The 16289-nt window shown below is 44.5% G+C and overlaps 1 protein-coding gene across 1 annotated transcript in view; it reads left to right on the top strand.

The window, feature by feature from the left end:
- The window catches only part of LOC133380367 (serine protease inhibitor Kazal-type 5-like), a 102579-nt gene extending 86348 nt beyond the window's left edge, over window positions 1-16231 (top strand). Inside the window, exon 15 of the mRNA XM_061617513.1 lies at window positions 16220-16231. Coding sequence (XP_061473497.1) covers window positions 16220-16225 — 6 coding nt within the window. The 3' untranslated portion in view covers window positions 16226-16231. The remainder of the gene's footprint in view (window positions 1-16219) is intronic.
- The last annotated feature ends 58 nt before the right edge of the window (window positions 16232-16289 follow it).

Below are 16289 nucleotides of genomic sequence, written 5' to 3'. Positions count from 1 at the left end.
GCCAATAGAGGAATGCAAGTAGAGCACCTGAACATAAAGACAGCATTCTTTCATGATGAGATAGAAAAAGAAATACATATGCATCATCCACCAGGATTTGAAGTACCAGGAAAAGAAATCCTAGTGTGCAAACTGCAAAAGTGAAACAGGCAGCTAGAGCACAGAATGGGAAGCTAAACCAAATGCTCTTGAAGGAAGGCTTTGGAGAAAGCAAAGCAGATCCATACCAGTGTAGCAAATACAGGAACAACAGATGGACCTACATTCTGATCTACACAGAAGATCTACTGTTTGCTTATAAGAGTCCACAAGATAAGCAACAGCTAGTAAATCACTTGAACATGGAGGTAGAAGTGTGTAGGTCACATCACTCACTACCTTGGAATACAAATTGAAAGAGGAGAAGATGGATCCTTCTTGCTAAACCAAAGGCAAAAGATCCAAGATCTACTCAAAAGTCTGGGACTGAAAGACGCACATCCAGCACCTACTGAATAACCAAGAATGGGAAGACCATGAGAACTACAAACAAGCCATAGGAAAACTCATATACATCTGCACTGTAACAAGGCCAGATGTGGTGGAGCAGTGGGATACTTGCTTCCCAGAAGGACTGGGAAGCAGTCAAAAGAGTGATGAGATACCTGAAAGGCATTGTAAACATGAACCTGAGCTTAGCAGCTACCCAAGATCCCAAGCTACTGTGATATGTAGTTGCTGAAACACCAAGGATCATAACACCAGTGGATACCTATTCTACTATGGAAAATCAGTCATCTGCTAGGCAAGCAGGAAACAAAAGACTATAGCATTCTCTTCCACAGAAGCAGAGTACATGTCAGCTGCTGAAGCAAGCAAACAGTTGACATGGCATTGTGCACGATTTAAAGACTTAGGCATATCTAGTCAGGACCTATCACAATATACAAAGACTATCAAGCATGCATCAGACTTGCAGAGTCAGGAGGGGTGAGTTCACGAACCAAGCATGTAGACACGAAGCACCATTGCCTGAGATATATGTATCACAAAGTACTACTTCAGATGGAGCACTGTCCAACCAAAGAGATGACTGCTGACACTCTGATGAAGGTGTTGGGCAAGGTCAGAGACCTTAGAAACTGCAAGAAAAGATGAATCTTGTGGCCTGACCCAAATTCTTGTTGAAAAGGGAGGATTGTGGGAATGCAACTTGATTTGGGCATTTGCATGTCTGAAAAGAGACAGAGAGGAGTCCTCCAGGTTGCTAGGCTGTACCTGTTCTTTGCACATCTGCTAATCTTCCTTCCTGTAAACTGGTACATCTAGGGATGCTGAGCACTCCTTTCAACTCTCCTTCCTGCTGTTTCTCCATCTCTTGGGGAGAGAGAAGTCACCTTTGCTTTTGGCTCTCTCACCTGTAGCATGAGGGCAAAGACTACACCATCTCCTTGCACCTCCAACATAGCTAGTTAGTCAAAACTAGAATCCCTTTCCTAATCATTATGGATCTCCTTCAATAAAGTAAGCTTTTCTTATTTTACCAAGTCTTGAAGCCTCAGCAACTATAGCAGAGTAAAAGTCTGCTCCCTTACAGGCAAAGTCACACACACACTCAATCTGCTCTGCTGCTGATGTAAACCCTAACTTTACTAACATTCCTTATACTTGTAAATAAAGCTTTTTGCAAAGTAGTTTCACTCCAGTGTGTTTCTAAGCTTTCTTGGAAGAACAAAGATTTAACTGTTGTAGGATAAATAAATGATCTTGGTTTGTTGATATTGTTCCCAAGTGAACTGTTTTGTAGACTTTGGCAGTGGAGAGCTGACACACTGGTAGGTTGATTCGGTGTTATTTCCTTTCTGTACTGCAATGTTTCTATCATGGTGTATGTTGCATAATTTCTTTCTACTTCAGTCTGAGCTGCCTATGTGTTGCATTCTTAGAGCTACTGTACTTTTTCATCAGAAGAAAACCCAAGAACCTCCAGAAACAATCATCATGGGGCAAATCCTCTCTCACCCACTCTCAAACACACTCCTATTGTTAGCCATCTCCTTCCCAGCTTTCAAAATTTCAACATTTCCTTATCCTTTCTCCTACTCCTTCGCATAATAAAACTGGCTTCTGTCAATATTACTGGTTGATGAAGTGTCTTGCTGATTTCATAATTAGGGCTCTGCAGATTAGGAATGGAAGGATCTATCAATTTATGTCCTCTCATTTTTCCAGTCTTAAATCAGTTTTCCACCTTTCCACAGCAATTTATTTATTATTATTTATTTATTTATTAGATTTATATCCCACCCTTCCTCCCAGTAATTTGCAAATTTCTTTTTTAAAAATCCTCATAAAAATTCTTCAGCATTGTGCTGCGAATTTCTCATAAGCACATTTTATCTGCAGTTTTGACTAATGTACACATTTTTGCAAGCAATTTCTCCTAATATTTTGTGTGTTATTTGTGTGTTATTTCCTCATATATATTCATTTTTATGCCCACTTTCCCTAATATATGCATTTATGTAAACATTCTTTGGCTGGAGTACTGTATCACAATATTCAGACAAGTGTGAATTTCAAAGGATGGCTGTGTTTCTATTATTATATTGTTACTGAAAGTGCAAATTTAATAGATTTAGTTTTAAATGTGAGCTGAATTGATTTGCTTACCCACCCCTATTGCAGATGCATGCAGACAACTCCTGTGGGTGAAATGGCACACAGATCCAGAGAATAATGAATGAAACCATATGCCTCACTCATACGCTAGCTTTTTACAGACAGTCATACGGGGGAAAGGTGAGGGTTGGTCTTGATGCACTGGTGTAGCCTTGCAGAGCAGAAGGTGGTATGGTGCTCACATATTACAACTTTCAGGAAGACTACTTCATCGCTGGCTACATGAGCACTCAAGGAGGGTGCATTCCAGTACTCGCCTCTTCTGCAAAGCACTCTAGGGCACAGGCTGTCTTCTCATAAATACAGCTGTCTCTGTGAGGAAGGCTACTGACACAGATGGAGGGCTGTGAGGAAGGACCTCAGTACATGGATGTCAGAGAATTCCAATGGGAATGGGAGTGGAAACTGTTGATAATAATAATAATAATAATAAATTTTATTTCTAGGCCGCCTATCTGGCCGCACAAGCGGCCACTCTAGGCGGCGTACAAGATAAAGTAAAATACAACATACAAACTACATAAAAGCCCAAGAACTACAATATAAAACAAAACCGAACCCACCCATAGCTAAAACCAATGGCACCCAAAAGAAAACAAAACAAAACAAAAGACAAAAACCCAGGCCACCTCAGCCAGCCGGCTTATGTATCCCTCCCAAGAGGGACAGGTGATGGCAATTAGTCACAGCTGGCTGGGTACCTGGGACCTGGTCCTGCAGGAGGCACGTCTGCCAGGCAGCAGTCCCACTGGGAAGGGTGGTGGAGGTGGTGTTCCAACAGCAGCAGCAACAGCAGGCTCTCCTTCCCTGGGTGGTGATGTTCTCCTTCTTCCTGCAGGCACTGGGTCTGATGTTTGCTTATTCATCCCATGTCCAGAATTGAAATCTATACAGTTCATACAATCTGTAGTAGCTGTTGTTGCTTTTAGTCTGCAAATGTTACATAACTAGATTTTTCCCTTATTTGCGTTGCATCTCCTTTCCACTGAAATAAATGCACTGGAATGACATAACAATGTGATTTATATAAATAATAATGAAACTTATGTTATTTTAGCACAGTGGACAGTGAGACAAATAACATAATTTTTGGTGGAAGACAAACTGCAGCAGAATGGAAACAGAGCTGCATGCAACAAATACAGGGCGGAATGGAAAACAGTACCTTCTTCCATACCTACCTCAGTGCAATAAAAAAGCATGTCTTAGGAAACAGGCACATATATACAGTGCCTTGCAAAAGTAATCAGACCCCTGACCAGTGCTCTCATATTACTGAATTACAAATGGTACATTGTAATTTTGTTCCATATGATATTTTATTTTAAAACATTGAAACTCTAATTCAATTATTATAAGGTGACATTTGTAATTCAGTAATATGAGATCATTGGTCTGGGGTCTAATTACTTTTGCAAGGCATTGTATGCATTTCAAAAATTTCATCAATACAGGGCTTGAACTCATGTGGGTTAGAGTCACCAGTGATGCCAAGGTCACCACCCAGCAGCCTTGGGTGCTTAACATTTTCATTTGCGTGGGACTCCTTTCCTTTCCTGCTGACATTTCTGCAGTTGGAACCTGCTGTCTGTCCTGTTTATTGATTTCATAACCATTTTGTCACAAGCTTGTGGTATTATGGTAGTGTATCCAGTGCCTTCAGTTCGCTTCCAAAAAAAAAAAAAAAAAGAGGGAGGCACCTCAGAATAAATGATAGGAAGTTTTTTATTGTTTTATATTACAACAATACAACTTTAAAAGGAACACATCTGCATAAATTTGCAGGGACATAAAACAGATCCACAATCAATCCACACAGCACTGCAGCACTCATCATCACAAAAGGTGGGGAGAGGAGGAATTTTCCCAGAGACAGATTATTTGGGGAAGGGCCATAGCTCAGTGGTAGAGCACCTGCTTTACAAAGAAAAGGTCCCAGGTTCAAGCCCCTACATATCTAGATGGGGCTAGGAAGGACTTCCACCCCAAACCCTGGAGAACTGCTGCCAGTCCCTTTTGACCATACTGAGCAAGATGGGCCAATCGTTCCTGTGTTCCTGTATATTTTCAGTGCTTGAAAAATATATTTCTCTCCCAACCATAGCACTTTCTTGCATTTGCTAGGCAGCTGCCTTATACAGAGCCAAATCACTGGGCCATCCTGGTAAGTAATGAGTGGCTCTGTGGTTTTTCAAAATGGAGTCTTTCCCAGCCCAACCTGGCTATGCCATGGATTGAACTGGGGATCCTTTGCCAGAGGCGTACCTAGCGTATTTGAAACCCGGAGCAGATCATTTTTTAACACTCCCCTCCTCTATACGACAAAATCATGTTCTTGGTACACCACTGGCAGCAGCCTCAGCCACGTTTTAGCAGGACACAAACTGAAACTCTAGCCACTATGATCGATCAAAGAGGAGTAAGGGCTCATCCAGACGACTGTATAATGTGTGACATGATTGCTTTGTGTTCTCATTATTTTTCGGTCATCCAGATGACCTCGCACGCTTTTGCGCATTTTCGTGCCGTTAAATCCACTTTGGCATAACCGCAAAAAATGCGATTTGCTTTTTTAAATCACGAATCATCCGCTGTGCCTTCAGCCGCTCGGATGCAATACCGCGGACTTTACAGCTGTGGGTGGTTCTTGGGCGTTTCCTTCCCTCATTCCCAGCCAATCACATATTTCCACTTTTGCGCATGTGCGCGAATGTCCGGGGAAAGCCCGGGAAAAGGGAACCAATCAGAGCAATGGTCCAGTGTTGGGGGGGGCTCTGCAACTTCTACTGCGCAGATACAGGAAATATTGGCACAGGAATACCTCGCATTAATGTACTCAACGGGACCAGAGCAAGTACGTAAACCAAAAATGTCCTTAAAGTGAAGCACTACCTTTTAAAACTTTTTTACCTCTCCTTCATGCGGAGCCTCAAAGCCCCGTGCTAAAGCCTCTGCTGCTGCGCTGCCGTGCCTCTCAGCTGCTCACCATCGCGCCTCCCAGCTTATTTGTGTGCGTTAAGTGACGGTCCGTATAGCGGGGTATTCCTGTAAGTGGTTAGCTAGAGCATCGCGCTGCGTTTCTGGAGAAATAAGTGGAATTGCCAGCCATGTGTATCTCCAGAAACGTTAATATACGTAAAGGTGGAAACGCATACAGTTGATTTTGCGAAATATCGCAAATACAAACTAACAGAAATACAGGTATTATTGGCATATAAGTGGTTTGCACATTTCTTTTATCAGTGGGAACACTGCAAAGCCTGTGCTGGCTGCTTCAGCGTAGCTTTGCACGGCAGCACGCGGGGCTCTTTTCTGCAATTTTAATATGGATTTATGGGTGGGGGGAGTGAGTTGTGTAACTAGGGCGCCCTCATCATCTGCAGGGATGCTTTGAGCCGCCCTCACGTGAAACTGACTAGCCTGTTCCCTGCTCTCTTGTCAATTTCAGAGGGGAGATTTTTTTTGTTTTAAAAATCACCCTTTTAAAAATCAGCATGTTAACCCCACGCAAAGTTGACATGACGATGGCTTGCCCCATTCTCTCTCTAACCCCCCCAATACCTCACAGAATTGCCTGGATCTCTCAGGCTTTGCACAGCAGTGCGTGGGGCTCTTTGCCCACATTCCCTGTCCGAACCAAGAGCGGCCACCCATGGGGGGGTGCTGCTTGCTTCCCTCGGGGGCAGCATTCCTGGGGAGGAGCTGGGAGCCACAGCTGAGCGCTGCACTGTAGAAAAGCTCAGCAAAAACACATACATTCGTTTTTGCGTAATATCGAAAATACAAGAGTGGCGAGCGGCAAGGAACTCCATTACTGACACAGGAAATTCAAACTTTCGCGCTCTTACGTTCAAGTGCATGCGTGTTGCTGATTGTGGGTGAATGGGCGGAGAAGCACGTCAGATTTTGCGCACCAATTGGCTGGTAGTGAGTTGTGTTGGAGGCGGAGCTGGGAAAAAGCGAAAAGAATGTGGGGGTCCTTCTGCTGCGTGTGTGGGTGCGAAAAAAGCGGGTTTTTTACATCGGGAAAGAGCAAACAAATAGGTGAGTGGGGACTGTCAGATGAGAAAGCGGATATGAAAAACATAGATTATCCTGCTTCGTTTGAATGAGCCCTAAGTAGAGCTGAAAACGCGAGATGGGCTTGCCTTGCTGCTGCGCTGCTAGCCCTGATCGTGCATCTTTTGCAGACCCAGAAAGTGTGTGGGAAGGGGGAAGGGGAGGAGATGGAACCAAGGAGGGGGCCAGGAACTCAAAGGCAGAACGTGAGAGCTGACAATAGCATCCCAATTCTCCCCAGTCCCCCTCTGTCCCTTCTTCCTTCCTGTCTCTCTACCGTTGAGCTTTGCTGTATTTATATTTTGCCTTCTAGGAGGTGGAATTGGGCGGCGAACTCTCTCCAAGCCCCACACTGTGGCCTGTGTGCATATTTAATTGAGGCGCACATGCCAGCTCACTCCCAAGGTACAGTCAGATTTAAGGTGGTTGGGTGGAGATTGCCAGCTCTCTCTCCCCTTGGCCCGGATAAATCTCCTAGATGTGCAGAAAATCAGGCCGCTGTGGGAAAAGAATGGGGACAGGGGGGAAGGGAGAAATGGACAGGGGCAGAGTTTAGGAAATCCCCCCATCTCCTCGTGGAGACTCCAGCTGAGCCCCTATTATAGAACTGAAGGTGGGGCTTAAATATATTAATAGCAACTGAAATACGGGGAGAAGAGGCGGTGGCGGTGGCGGGGGGGGAGACTGTTGACCTAGATTTGGAAGGAAGGAAACCCATTTTCAATGACTGGATGCCAGGCTACATTGCAGGTAGCTTGAAGGAACTCCAGAACTAGGAAGCTGGTGCGTGAGGTGTTGGTTGGACACATTCCCTGATTAACAAATAGCAATCCCTAGCTACTATTCCAGATGATTAGAATAATTATTAACCTAGTAAAAGGTTGATAGTCAATGGGGAATAGTCCCAGGCCCCTATTTTTAGCCCAGATCCAATATTGAGGAAATTGGAGGCATTTTAAAATATCTGTCTATCTATCCATCCACCTGCCATACATCTGATATTCTCTGTTTCTCCCAAGCAGAAGTGATGCAATGCTGGTTAAGTTACTTGTCCCTCCTCCTATGGAGGGAATATACAGCCCTGGTGGTGAGCAGCACCCTTAAAGGAAAATCAATATCTTAACGCTCTGTTTGGCACAGTTGCAAAAGATGGTTTTGCAGCACGATGATCAGCAGAATGTCAACAATAACGGTGATAATGTTATTACTGTTATTGCTACTGGACTTCAAGCTAGCCTTTTGGAAATGCTAGATTCCAACCGGTGACCTGCTGCCTCTGGCTGCCTGGTGGGAAGGAGAGGGCCGTGGCGCGCTAACCTCCATGCAGAGACACCCAACTTGTCTGCAGATCCTGCTGGCCTTGAGATCCAGCGAGGCTTCCTCCAGCACAGCAGCAGCTAAGTTCTCCCCGCCAGCTCTACCAGATAGGACGGAGAAGCACATCCTAGAGGAGGAGGTGGTGGCGGCGGCGGCGGCGGCAGGCCCCTTGCGCTGTGTGCTCTGGAGAGAGCGTCTCTGCATGCGCCAGCTGGGTGGAGGGGAAAGCAGGCCCGCTGGAAGGATGGCCCAGATGCCCGGAGCAAGGAAAGGGCCTGGCTTTGCACAGCGGAGGAGGGGAGGGCAGGGTTGCCTTGCACTCCTTCGGCCAGCCTGGCTGCCTGAGGAAAGCAGGACATGCCCCCAAATCAAAGTGTCTCTGAAGAGCACACAAAGCCAGTCAGGTGGTTTGGGCCCCTGAGACACCCCACAAATTGCCTCTCTCTCCCCCTTTGCTGCCCTTCCACGACACCCCACATCAGCTGCAAGAGGTGACCACCTCACCCTGCAAAAAGGTATGGCCTCCCGCCTTACTGACCCTGCCTCTGGGCTCTGTGCCCAACCTGGGAGATTCTTGGAAAGCCAAGCCCCTTGAAGAGGCCCCTAAACTGAGCCTCGAAAGATTCCAGATGCAAAGATTTGGTTGAATCCAATGCACCCCCTTATTGCATGCACCCGGGGTGCACTGCCCCCACCGCTCCGCCCTTAGTACACCACTGCCTTTTGCACTCTAAGCAAGGGCTCTGCTACCACTGAGCTATGGCCCATCACTGAGTGTGGGTTGTATCCAATGAAGTATTTTTGCCTTTGTAATGGGATTTTCTCTTCATCTCCTTTCCCCATATGCCTCCTGAACACTCCCCCCCAAATCTGTTCTGGGTTCCCCCCAAAACTCCAGAGCAGATGGGGGGGCACACACAGAAGAGGGAGAGAAAGCACAGGCAGAAATCCTTCTGCTAATAGAATGACTTTGCTGGCTATAACCCTATGTCTGGATTCCTTTCAACTGAGCAATGAGTTCTTATAAACCCCGGAAGATAGGACAAATAGAGCAGGAAATCATAAGATACCTCTCCTGAGCAATACATTTTGAGCCAGTGGCTTTTGTATAGGAAGGATATTGGCCCTTAATTTCCACAAGTCTGTACCACTCAGAATAAAACTAACAACCATCTTCATTTTTTTTCTTTATATTTACCAGCTCTGATATTTAGTTCAACATGAGAGTCAGACATGAGAGGAGACATCAGCAGAGGTTTACTTTTGTAATCTGGTGACAAAGATTGTTAGGGGATTAGGCCAGATGCTTTTAACACATTTGTGCTCATTACACTGATAGAGAGAGAAAATTACCCCAGAAACCATTCTTATAGTGGATTTTCTCTCCCCAGCCCAGATTTCTTGTTATCAGATAAAGTCAGGTCAAATGTCCCTCTCCAATTGCTTTCATCTTAAAGAGATAATAAATATCTCTGTGAGAGAAAAGCAACTGTGAGGAAGTTTGAACCGTAAATTAGCTGGGAAGGAAAAAGTCAAGCAGCCCCTTCTTTGCCCTCACCCTGCCTTTGTACTCCAAGAGAGCCAAGGGGTGGGGAGAGAATTCCCCCAGAATGCCAAGTCTTTATGTTATGAAACTGTCCTTAGAATGCCAAGTCTTTCATAATGAGGACATCGAATGTAAACTCCTGCACATATATATAGGTGTGTGTATGGTTGTCTCTGATATCCTGTTCATGAATGTGCCCTAAAGAGACTATCTTCTCAGCTGAATATCGGTGGATTCAGTGCAGAGCAAAATCGTTATTTCTTCCATGAGGAAAATGCATGTGTTTGTGGTCTTTGCTGTGGCACTTTGGTGTTTTTCAGGTGAGTCCCTCTTGCAAAACAAAACAAAAAAACTGCAGAGTACTACGGCTAGCACTCTGGGATGCTCTGGAAAGGTTTTCAGTAGAGCTAGGGTAGGGATAGGGAAGGAAATATTCTGGACCTTTAGTTTAAGAGAATTTTGACAGGTACAGCTTGTTATGCAGGGCTGAAAGAAGACTAAGCTCCCCTACTAAAATTCCCTTTTCCCCAAATCCATTAAATGTACTGGGGTCCTGTCCTATGCCCCCCTAGGTATGGCCAATAGTAAAGATAGAAGATGAATTTGGAGCAGTTCGCATTTTCATCAAACCTACTTAATTCACACTCTTTAAAACAATATTCAAACTAAAACATAGCTATGCTTTGAAAAGTGTATTAAAATGTGTACAAAAATATTTATATTGGGGGAGAGGGAGCACAAAATAATACATATATTAATGAAAATAACTTACAAAAATTATATTAAGGAAAATTGCTTGCAAAAATCTGTATTTTAGGAGAAATTCACACTAAAATGATGTCAAGTTTTTATAGGCACTTTAAAAAACCAAACTGATACACAAACTGAATTTAAGATTAGAAAAATGAGAAACTAACATTGACAAATGTATCAGTCCTGCAACAAGAACAATATTATGGACCTAATTACAGGTGCACATTTATAATTATATGGAATGACAGATGCTCAGTATATTACCTTCTAATCATTCTCCCTTCTCTTTATAAACTTCTGGAGAAGGTATTATCAGGGCTATTAAGACTTAGGTGTAAGTAGGAGCTGTACAAATGTCTCATACTGTGATGAGCTAATGCAACTGAATAATCTGAAATAGTTCTAATAAGTGTTATAATTAATTTGTTCTTCTGATACAACTCTGTCTTAGGTTGGTTGGTTTTCTAACCTAATCTACAGCACAGCCTTTGGAAGGATAAACAGTTGCAAGGCTCTTAATCTCCTTACAGATTTAATTCTGAATTCAAGATAGTTCAACGTTAAGACATTTATATGTTTTTGGTCTCCTTTCAGGGGTTTCCAGTGATGATGAGATTGAGGTGAGTAAAAATGTTACCTTTGCAGCCTTTTGCAGCTGGTTGTATACTGCAATTAAAGTTGTAATCACAAATTTGCAGGCAGGGCAAGAAATTGAAGTATGTTCACCAAACCTAAGTGGGAAATGCTGGTAGTCTCAGTATTCTGTCTCAACAAAAATCCAGGCACAATCATTCTCCTGTGCACTTAAAATGAATGGGAACTGTGGAAAAACATAGTAATGACTAGGGCTATGACCATCACTCATTTTAATGAGATACACATAGAAGACCTTCTCAGCACAGAGTGCTCCATTTTTTTGTGATGGCTAGTTGACAAATACTTATTTCTTCAATAAATACCTTGAGAGAGACCATGTCATTGTATCAGTAAGGAGGATCATAGGCACAGGGTAGGCTCCTTCACTGTGATCATAGGAAACTGAAGAGAGACACTGCTTACAAGTGCCTGTACGCTAATGCTAGGAGCCTCCGAACCAAGATGGGAGAACTGGAGTGCTTGGTCTTAGAGGAGAGCATTGATATAGTGAGCATAACAGAGACCTGGTGGAATGGAGAAAACCAGTGGGATACGGTTATCCCTGGATATAAACTATATCGGAAGGACAGGGAAGGACGTATTGGTGGCGGAGTCGCTCTATACGTGAAAGAAGGCATTGAATCCAGCAAGCTCAAAACCCCAAAAGAGGCAGACTCCTCCACAGAATCGTTGTAGGTGGTGATACCATGCCCCAGGAGGGACTTAATACTGGGAACGATCTATCGTCCCCCTGATCAAAATGCTCAGGGAGACCTTGAGATGAGATATGAAATTGAGGAAGCATCCAAACTAGGAAATGTGGTAGTAATGGGTGACTTCAACTACCCGGACATAGACTGGCCGCATATGTGTTCCAGTCATGACAAAGAAGCAAAGTTTCTAGATATTCTAAATGACTATTCCCTAGACCAGTTGGTCATGGAATCGACCAGAGGGACGGCAACCCTGGACTTAATCCTCAGTGGGGACCGGGACCTGGTGCGAGATGTAAGTGTTGTTGAACCGATTGGGAGCAGTGACCACAGTGCTATTAAATTAAACATACATGTAACTGGCCAATTGCCAAGAAAATCCAACACGGTCACATTTGACTTCAAAAGAGGAAACTTCACAAAAATGAGGGGATTGGTAAAAAGAAAGCTGAAAAACAAAGTCCAGAGGGTCACATCACTCGAAAATGCTTGGAAGTTGTTTAAAAACACTATATTAGAAGCTCAACTGGAGTGCATACCGCAGATCAGAAAAGGTACCGCCAGGGCCAAGAAGATGCCAGCATGGTTAATGAGCAAAGTCAAGGAAGCTCTTAGAGGCAAAAAGTCTTCCTTCAGAAAATGGAAGTCTTGTCCGAATGAAGAAAATAAAAAAGAACACAAACTCTGGCAAAAGAAATGCAAGAAGACAATAAGGGATGCGGAGCACATTGCTAAGAACATAAAAACCAACAATAAAAAATTCTATAAATACATTCAAAGCAGGAGACCATCTAGGGAGGCGATTGGACCCTTGGATGATAAGGGAGTCAAAGGTGTACTAAAGAACAATAAGGAGATTGCAGAGAAGCTAAATGAATTCTTTGCATCTGTCTTCACAGTGGAAGATATAGGGCAGATCCCTGAACCTGAACTAACATTTGCAGGAAGGGATTCTGAGGAACTGAGACAAATAGTGGTAACGAGAGAGGAAGTTCTAAGCTTAATGGACAATATAAAAACTGACAAATCACCGGGCCCGGATGGCATCCACCCAAGAGTTCTCAAAGAACTCAAAGGTGAAATTGCTGATCTGCTAACTAAAATATGTAACTTGTCCCTCGGGTCCTCCTCCGTGCCTGAGGACTGGAAAGTGGCAAATGTAACGCCAATCTTCAAAAAGGGATCCAGAGGGGATCCCGGAAATTACAGGCCAGTTAGCTTAACTTCTGTCCCTGGAAAACTGGTAGAAAGTATGATTAAAGCTAGATTAACTAAGCACATAGAAGAACAAGCCTTGCTGAAGCAGAGCCAGCATGGCTTCTGCAAGGGAAAGTCCTGTCTCAGTAACCTATTAGAATTCTTTGAGAGTGTCAACAAGCATATAGATAGAGGTGATCCAGTGGACATAGTGTACTTAGACTTTCAAAAAGCGTTTGACAAGGTACCTCACCAAAGACTTCTGAGGAAGCTTAGCAGTCATGGAATAAGAGGAGAGGTCCTCTTGTGGATAAGGAATTGGTTAAGAAGCAGAAAGCAGAGAGTAGGAATAAACGGACAGTTCTCCCAATGGAGGGCTGTAGAAAGTGGAGTCCCTCAAGGATCGGTATTGGGACCTGTACTTTTCAACTTGTTCATTAATGACCTAGAATTAGTAGTGAGCAGTGAAGTGGCCAAGTTTGCTGACGACACTAAATTGTTCAGGGTTGTTAAAACAAAAAGGGATTGTGAAGAGCTCCAAAAAGATCTCTCCAAACTGAGTGAATGGGCGGAAAAATGGCAAATGCAATTCAATATAAACAAGTGTAAAATTATGCATATTGGAGCAAAAAATCTTAATTTCACATATACGCTCATGGGGTCTGAACTGGCGGTGACCGACCAGGAGAGAGACCTTGGGGTTGTAGTGGACAGCACGATGAAAATGTCGACCCAGTGTGTGGCAGCTGTGAAAAAGGCAAATTCCATGCTAGCGATAATTAGGAAAGGTATTGAAAATAAAACAGCCAATATCATAATGCCGTTGTATAAATCTATGGTGCGGCCGCATTTGGAATACTGTGTACAGTTCTGGTCGCCTCATCTCAAAAAGGATATTCCAGAGTTGGAAAAGGTTCAGAAGAGGGCAACCAGAATGATCAAGGGGATGGAGCGACTCCCTTACGAGGAAAGGTTGCAGCATTTGGGGCTTTTTAGTTTAGAGAAAAGGCGGGTCAGAGGAGACATGATAGAAGTGTATAAAATTATGCATGGCATTGAGAAAGTGGATAGAGAAAAGTTCTTCTCCCTCTCTCATAATACTAGAACTCGTGGACATTCAAAGAAGCTGAATGTTGGAAGATTCAGGACAGACAAAAGGAAGTACTTCTTTACTCAGCGCATAGTTAAACTATGGAATTTGCTCCCACAAGATGCAGTAATGGCCACCAGCTTGGACGGCTTTAAAAGAAGATTAGACAAATTCATGGAGGACAGGGCTATCAATGGCTACTAGCCGTGATGGCTGTGCTGTGCCACCCTAGTCAGAGGCAGCATGCTTCTGAAAACCAGTTGCCAGAAGCCTCAGGAGGGGAGAGTGTTCTTGCACTCGGGTCCTGCTTGCGGGCTTCCCCCAGGCACCTGGTTGGCCACTGTGAGAACAGGATGCTGGACTAGATGGGCCACTGGCCTGATCCAACAGGCTCTTCTTATGTTCTTATGTCTTACACCCAATCATACCATTGGTCCATCTAGATCAACATTGTCTATATGGCCTGCAGTGGCTTTCAGGCAGCAGCCTTTCCTAGCCTTACCTGGATATATTGGGGGTTGAACCTAGGACCTTCTGCATGCAGAGCAGATGCTCTACCCATGAGAACCGGCCTTTTCCCTAAATATATCTCAGTGAAGAGATTGCAGAGGCATGTTAATGAAAGAAAGGATTCAGATTCTCATTTTCCAGCCCTTATAGGTCTTTGATAAAGACATAATTATACGATGGCCATTTGTAATCCCACTGCCAGGGTTGCCTGGAAGGAGTTGGGGCAGGATAGGAGTGAGGTCTGGGCCATCTGAGTGCACTGGCAAGACCAATCCAGGGCTCCCACAAGTGCAACCACATGCCCCAACTTTGCTGCTGCTGTGCCACAGTCCCATCCAGGTAAGCAGCAGTGACACCAGTGTCAGGAGGATGATTCTGCAGCTCTGGCTCACCACACTGATACTGATACTGCTCACTGGAGCAGGAAACACATTCATGTGTAGAATGGCCTGTCTGCAATGGCTGACCATGCCCAGTTCTGTACAGAGTCCTGTACAGCTGGCCCTGCCACGTGGCTGATCATTATAGAATCATAGAATCATAGAATAGTAGAGTTGGAAGGGGCCTATAAGGCCATAAAGTCCAACCCCGTGCTCAATGCAGGAATCCAAATGAAAGCATTCTCAACAGATGGTTGTCTAGCTGCCTCTTGAATGCCTCCAGTCAGGGCCGGCTCCAGGAATGCTGGGGCCCTTGGGCATCAGCTTGCCCTGGCCCCCAGCATGTGTGCACATGCACACTTGTGCGCTTGCATGCACAGCCCACCCCACCTACCTGTCTCCTGTCTTTTACTATTGCCATTAACCAAGATGGCGGCCACGGTTTCCCTAAGGGGATGAAGCCTCCGCCGCCATCTTTGTTGATGGCACGCATGCGTACTATGCATGCGCATCTCTGCCATCAACTAAGATGGCAGCAGGGGCTTCAGTACCTTACGGAAACTTCAGCTGCCATCTTTGTTAAGGGCAATGGTAAAAGACAGCAGACAGGTAAGTGGGGATATGTGGGGGGGCATGGATCACAGAAGGGGAGCAGAGGGGCAGCTGAGGGGGTCCCTGTAGCTCCAGGGGCCATCTGGCCAGTGCCCAACCTGGCCGCCCTTTAGAACTGGCCCTACCTCCAGTGTTGGAGAGCCCACTACCTCTCTAGGTAACTGGTTCCATTATAGTCAACCACACACATGGATACAGCTGCCCCACATTTTTTTATTAGCAACTACCACACCATGCTTGGTTATCTGATTGCAAAATCAGACATTAGAAAGCATGGAAAACAAGAGAGAAAGTGGGGGGCAAAGGGAGCTCAGTTATGCAGCCTTGCACAGTCAGGGCCTTAAAATTATACATAGCCCCAGAACAGGGGCTGCCAGTTTGTGGTCCTACAAATATTGGCAGCCCAACATCTGGAGGTCCTCTGGTTCCAACCTTTGCCCTATAAAATATGACATCAAGGGCTCAGGAAGCCTGTCTTTTTGTATATACACAGCATGATCTAGGCACTCTGTATTCTGGGTTTCACTTGTTTTATGCTGCCTCTAATTCAACAGTGCCTGAGGCAGCCAGCTAAGAAGCCAGCTAAGAAGCATTCGAAAGTTTTCCCTTGGTTCCATTCTCCTCTTGTTTCTTCCTTGTGGAAAAATGGGAACTGAAACAAGAATAATAGATTCATAATGTGCTCTCCTTTCTCCTGTCATTGCTTAGAAACTTTAAAAGATGAAAACATGAACACAGAGAGGTTATATAAAGGAGGACTGTTGAGTAGACAGGCTTACCATAAAATGCTATTTGTTTTCTTTTTCTAGGTAGAT

This window comes from Rhineura floridana, chromosome 3 (genome assembly GCF_030035675.1).
Source record: "Rhineura floridana isolate rRhiFlo1 chromosome 3, rRhiFlo1.hap2, whole genome shotgun sequence".
NCBI lineage: Eukaryota > Metazoa > Chordata > Lepidosauria > Squamata > Rhineuridae > Rhineura > Rhineura floridana.
This window is presented reverse-complemented; position numbering and strand designations above follow the sequence as displayed.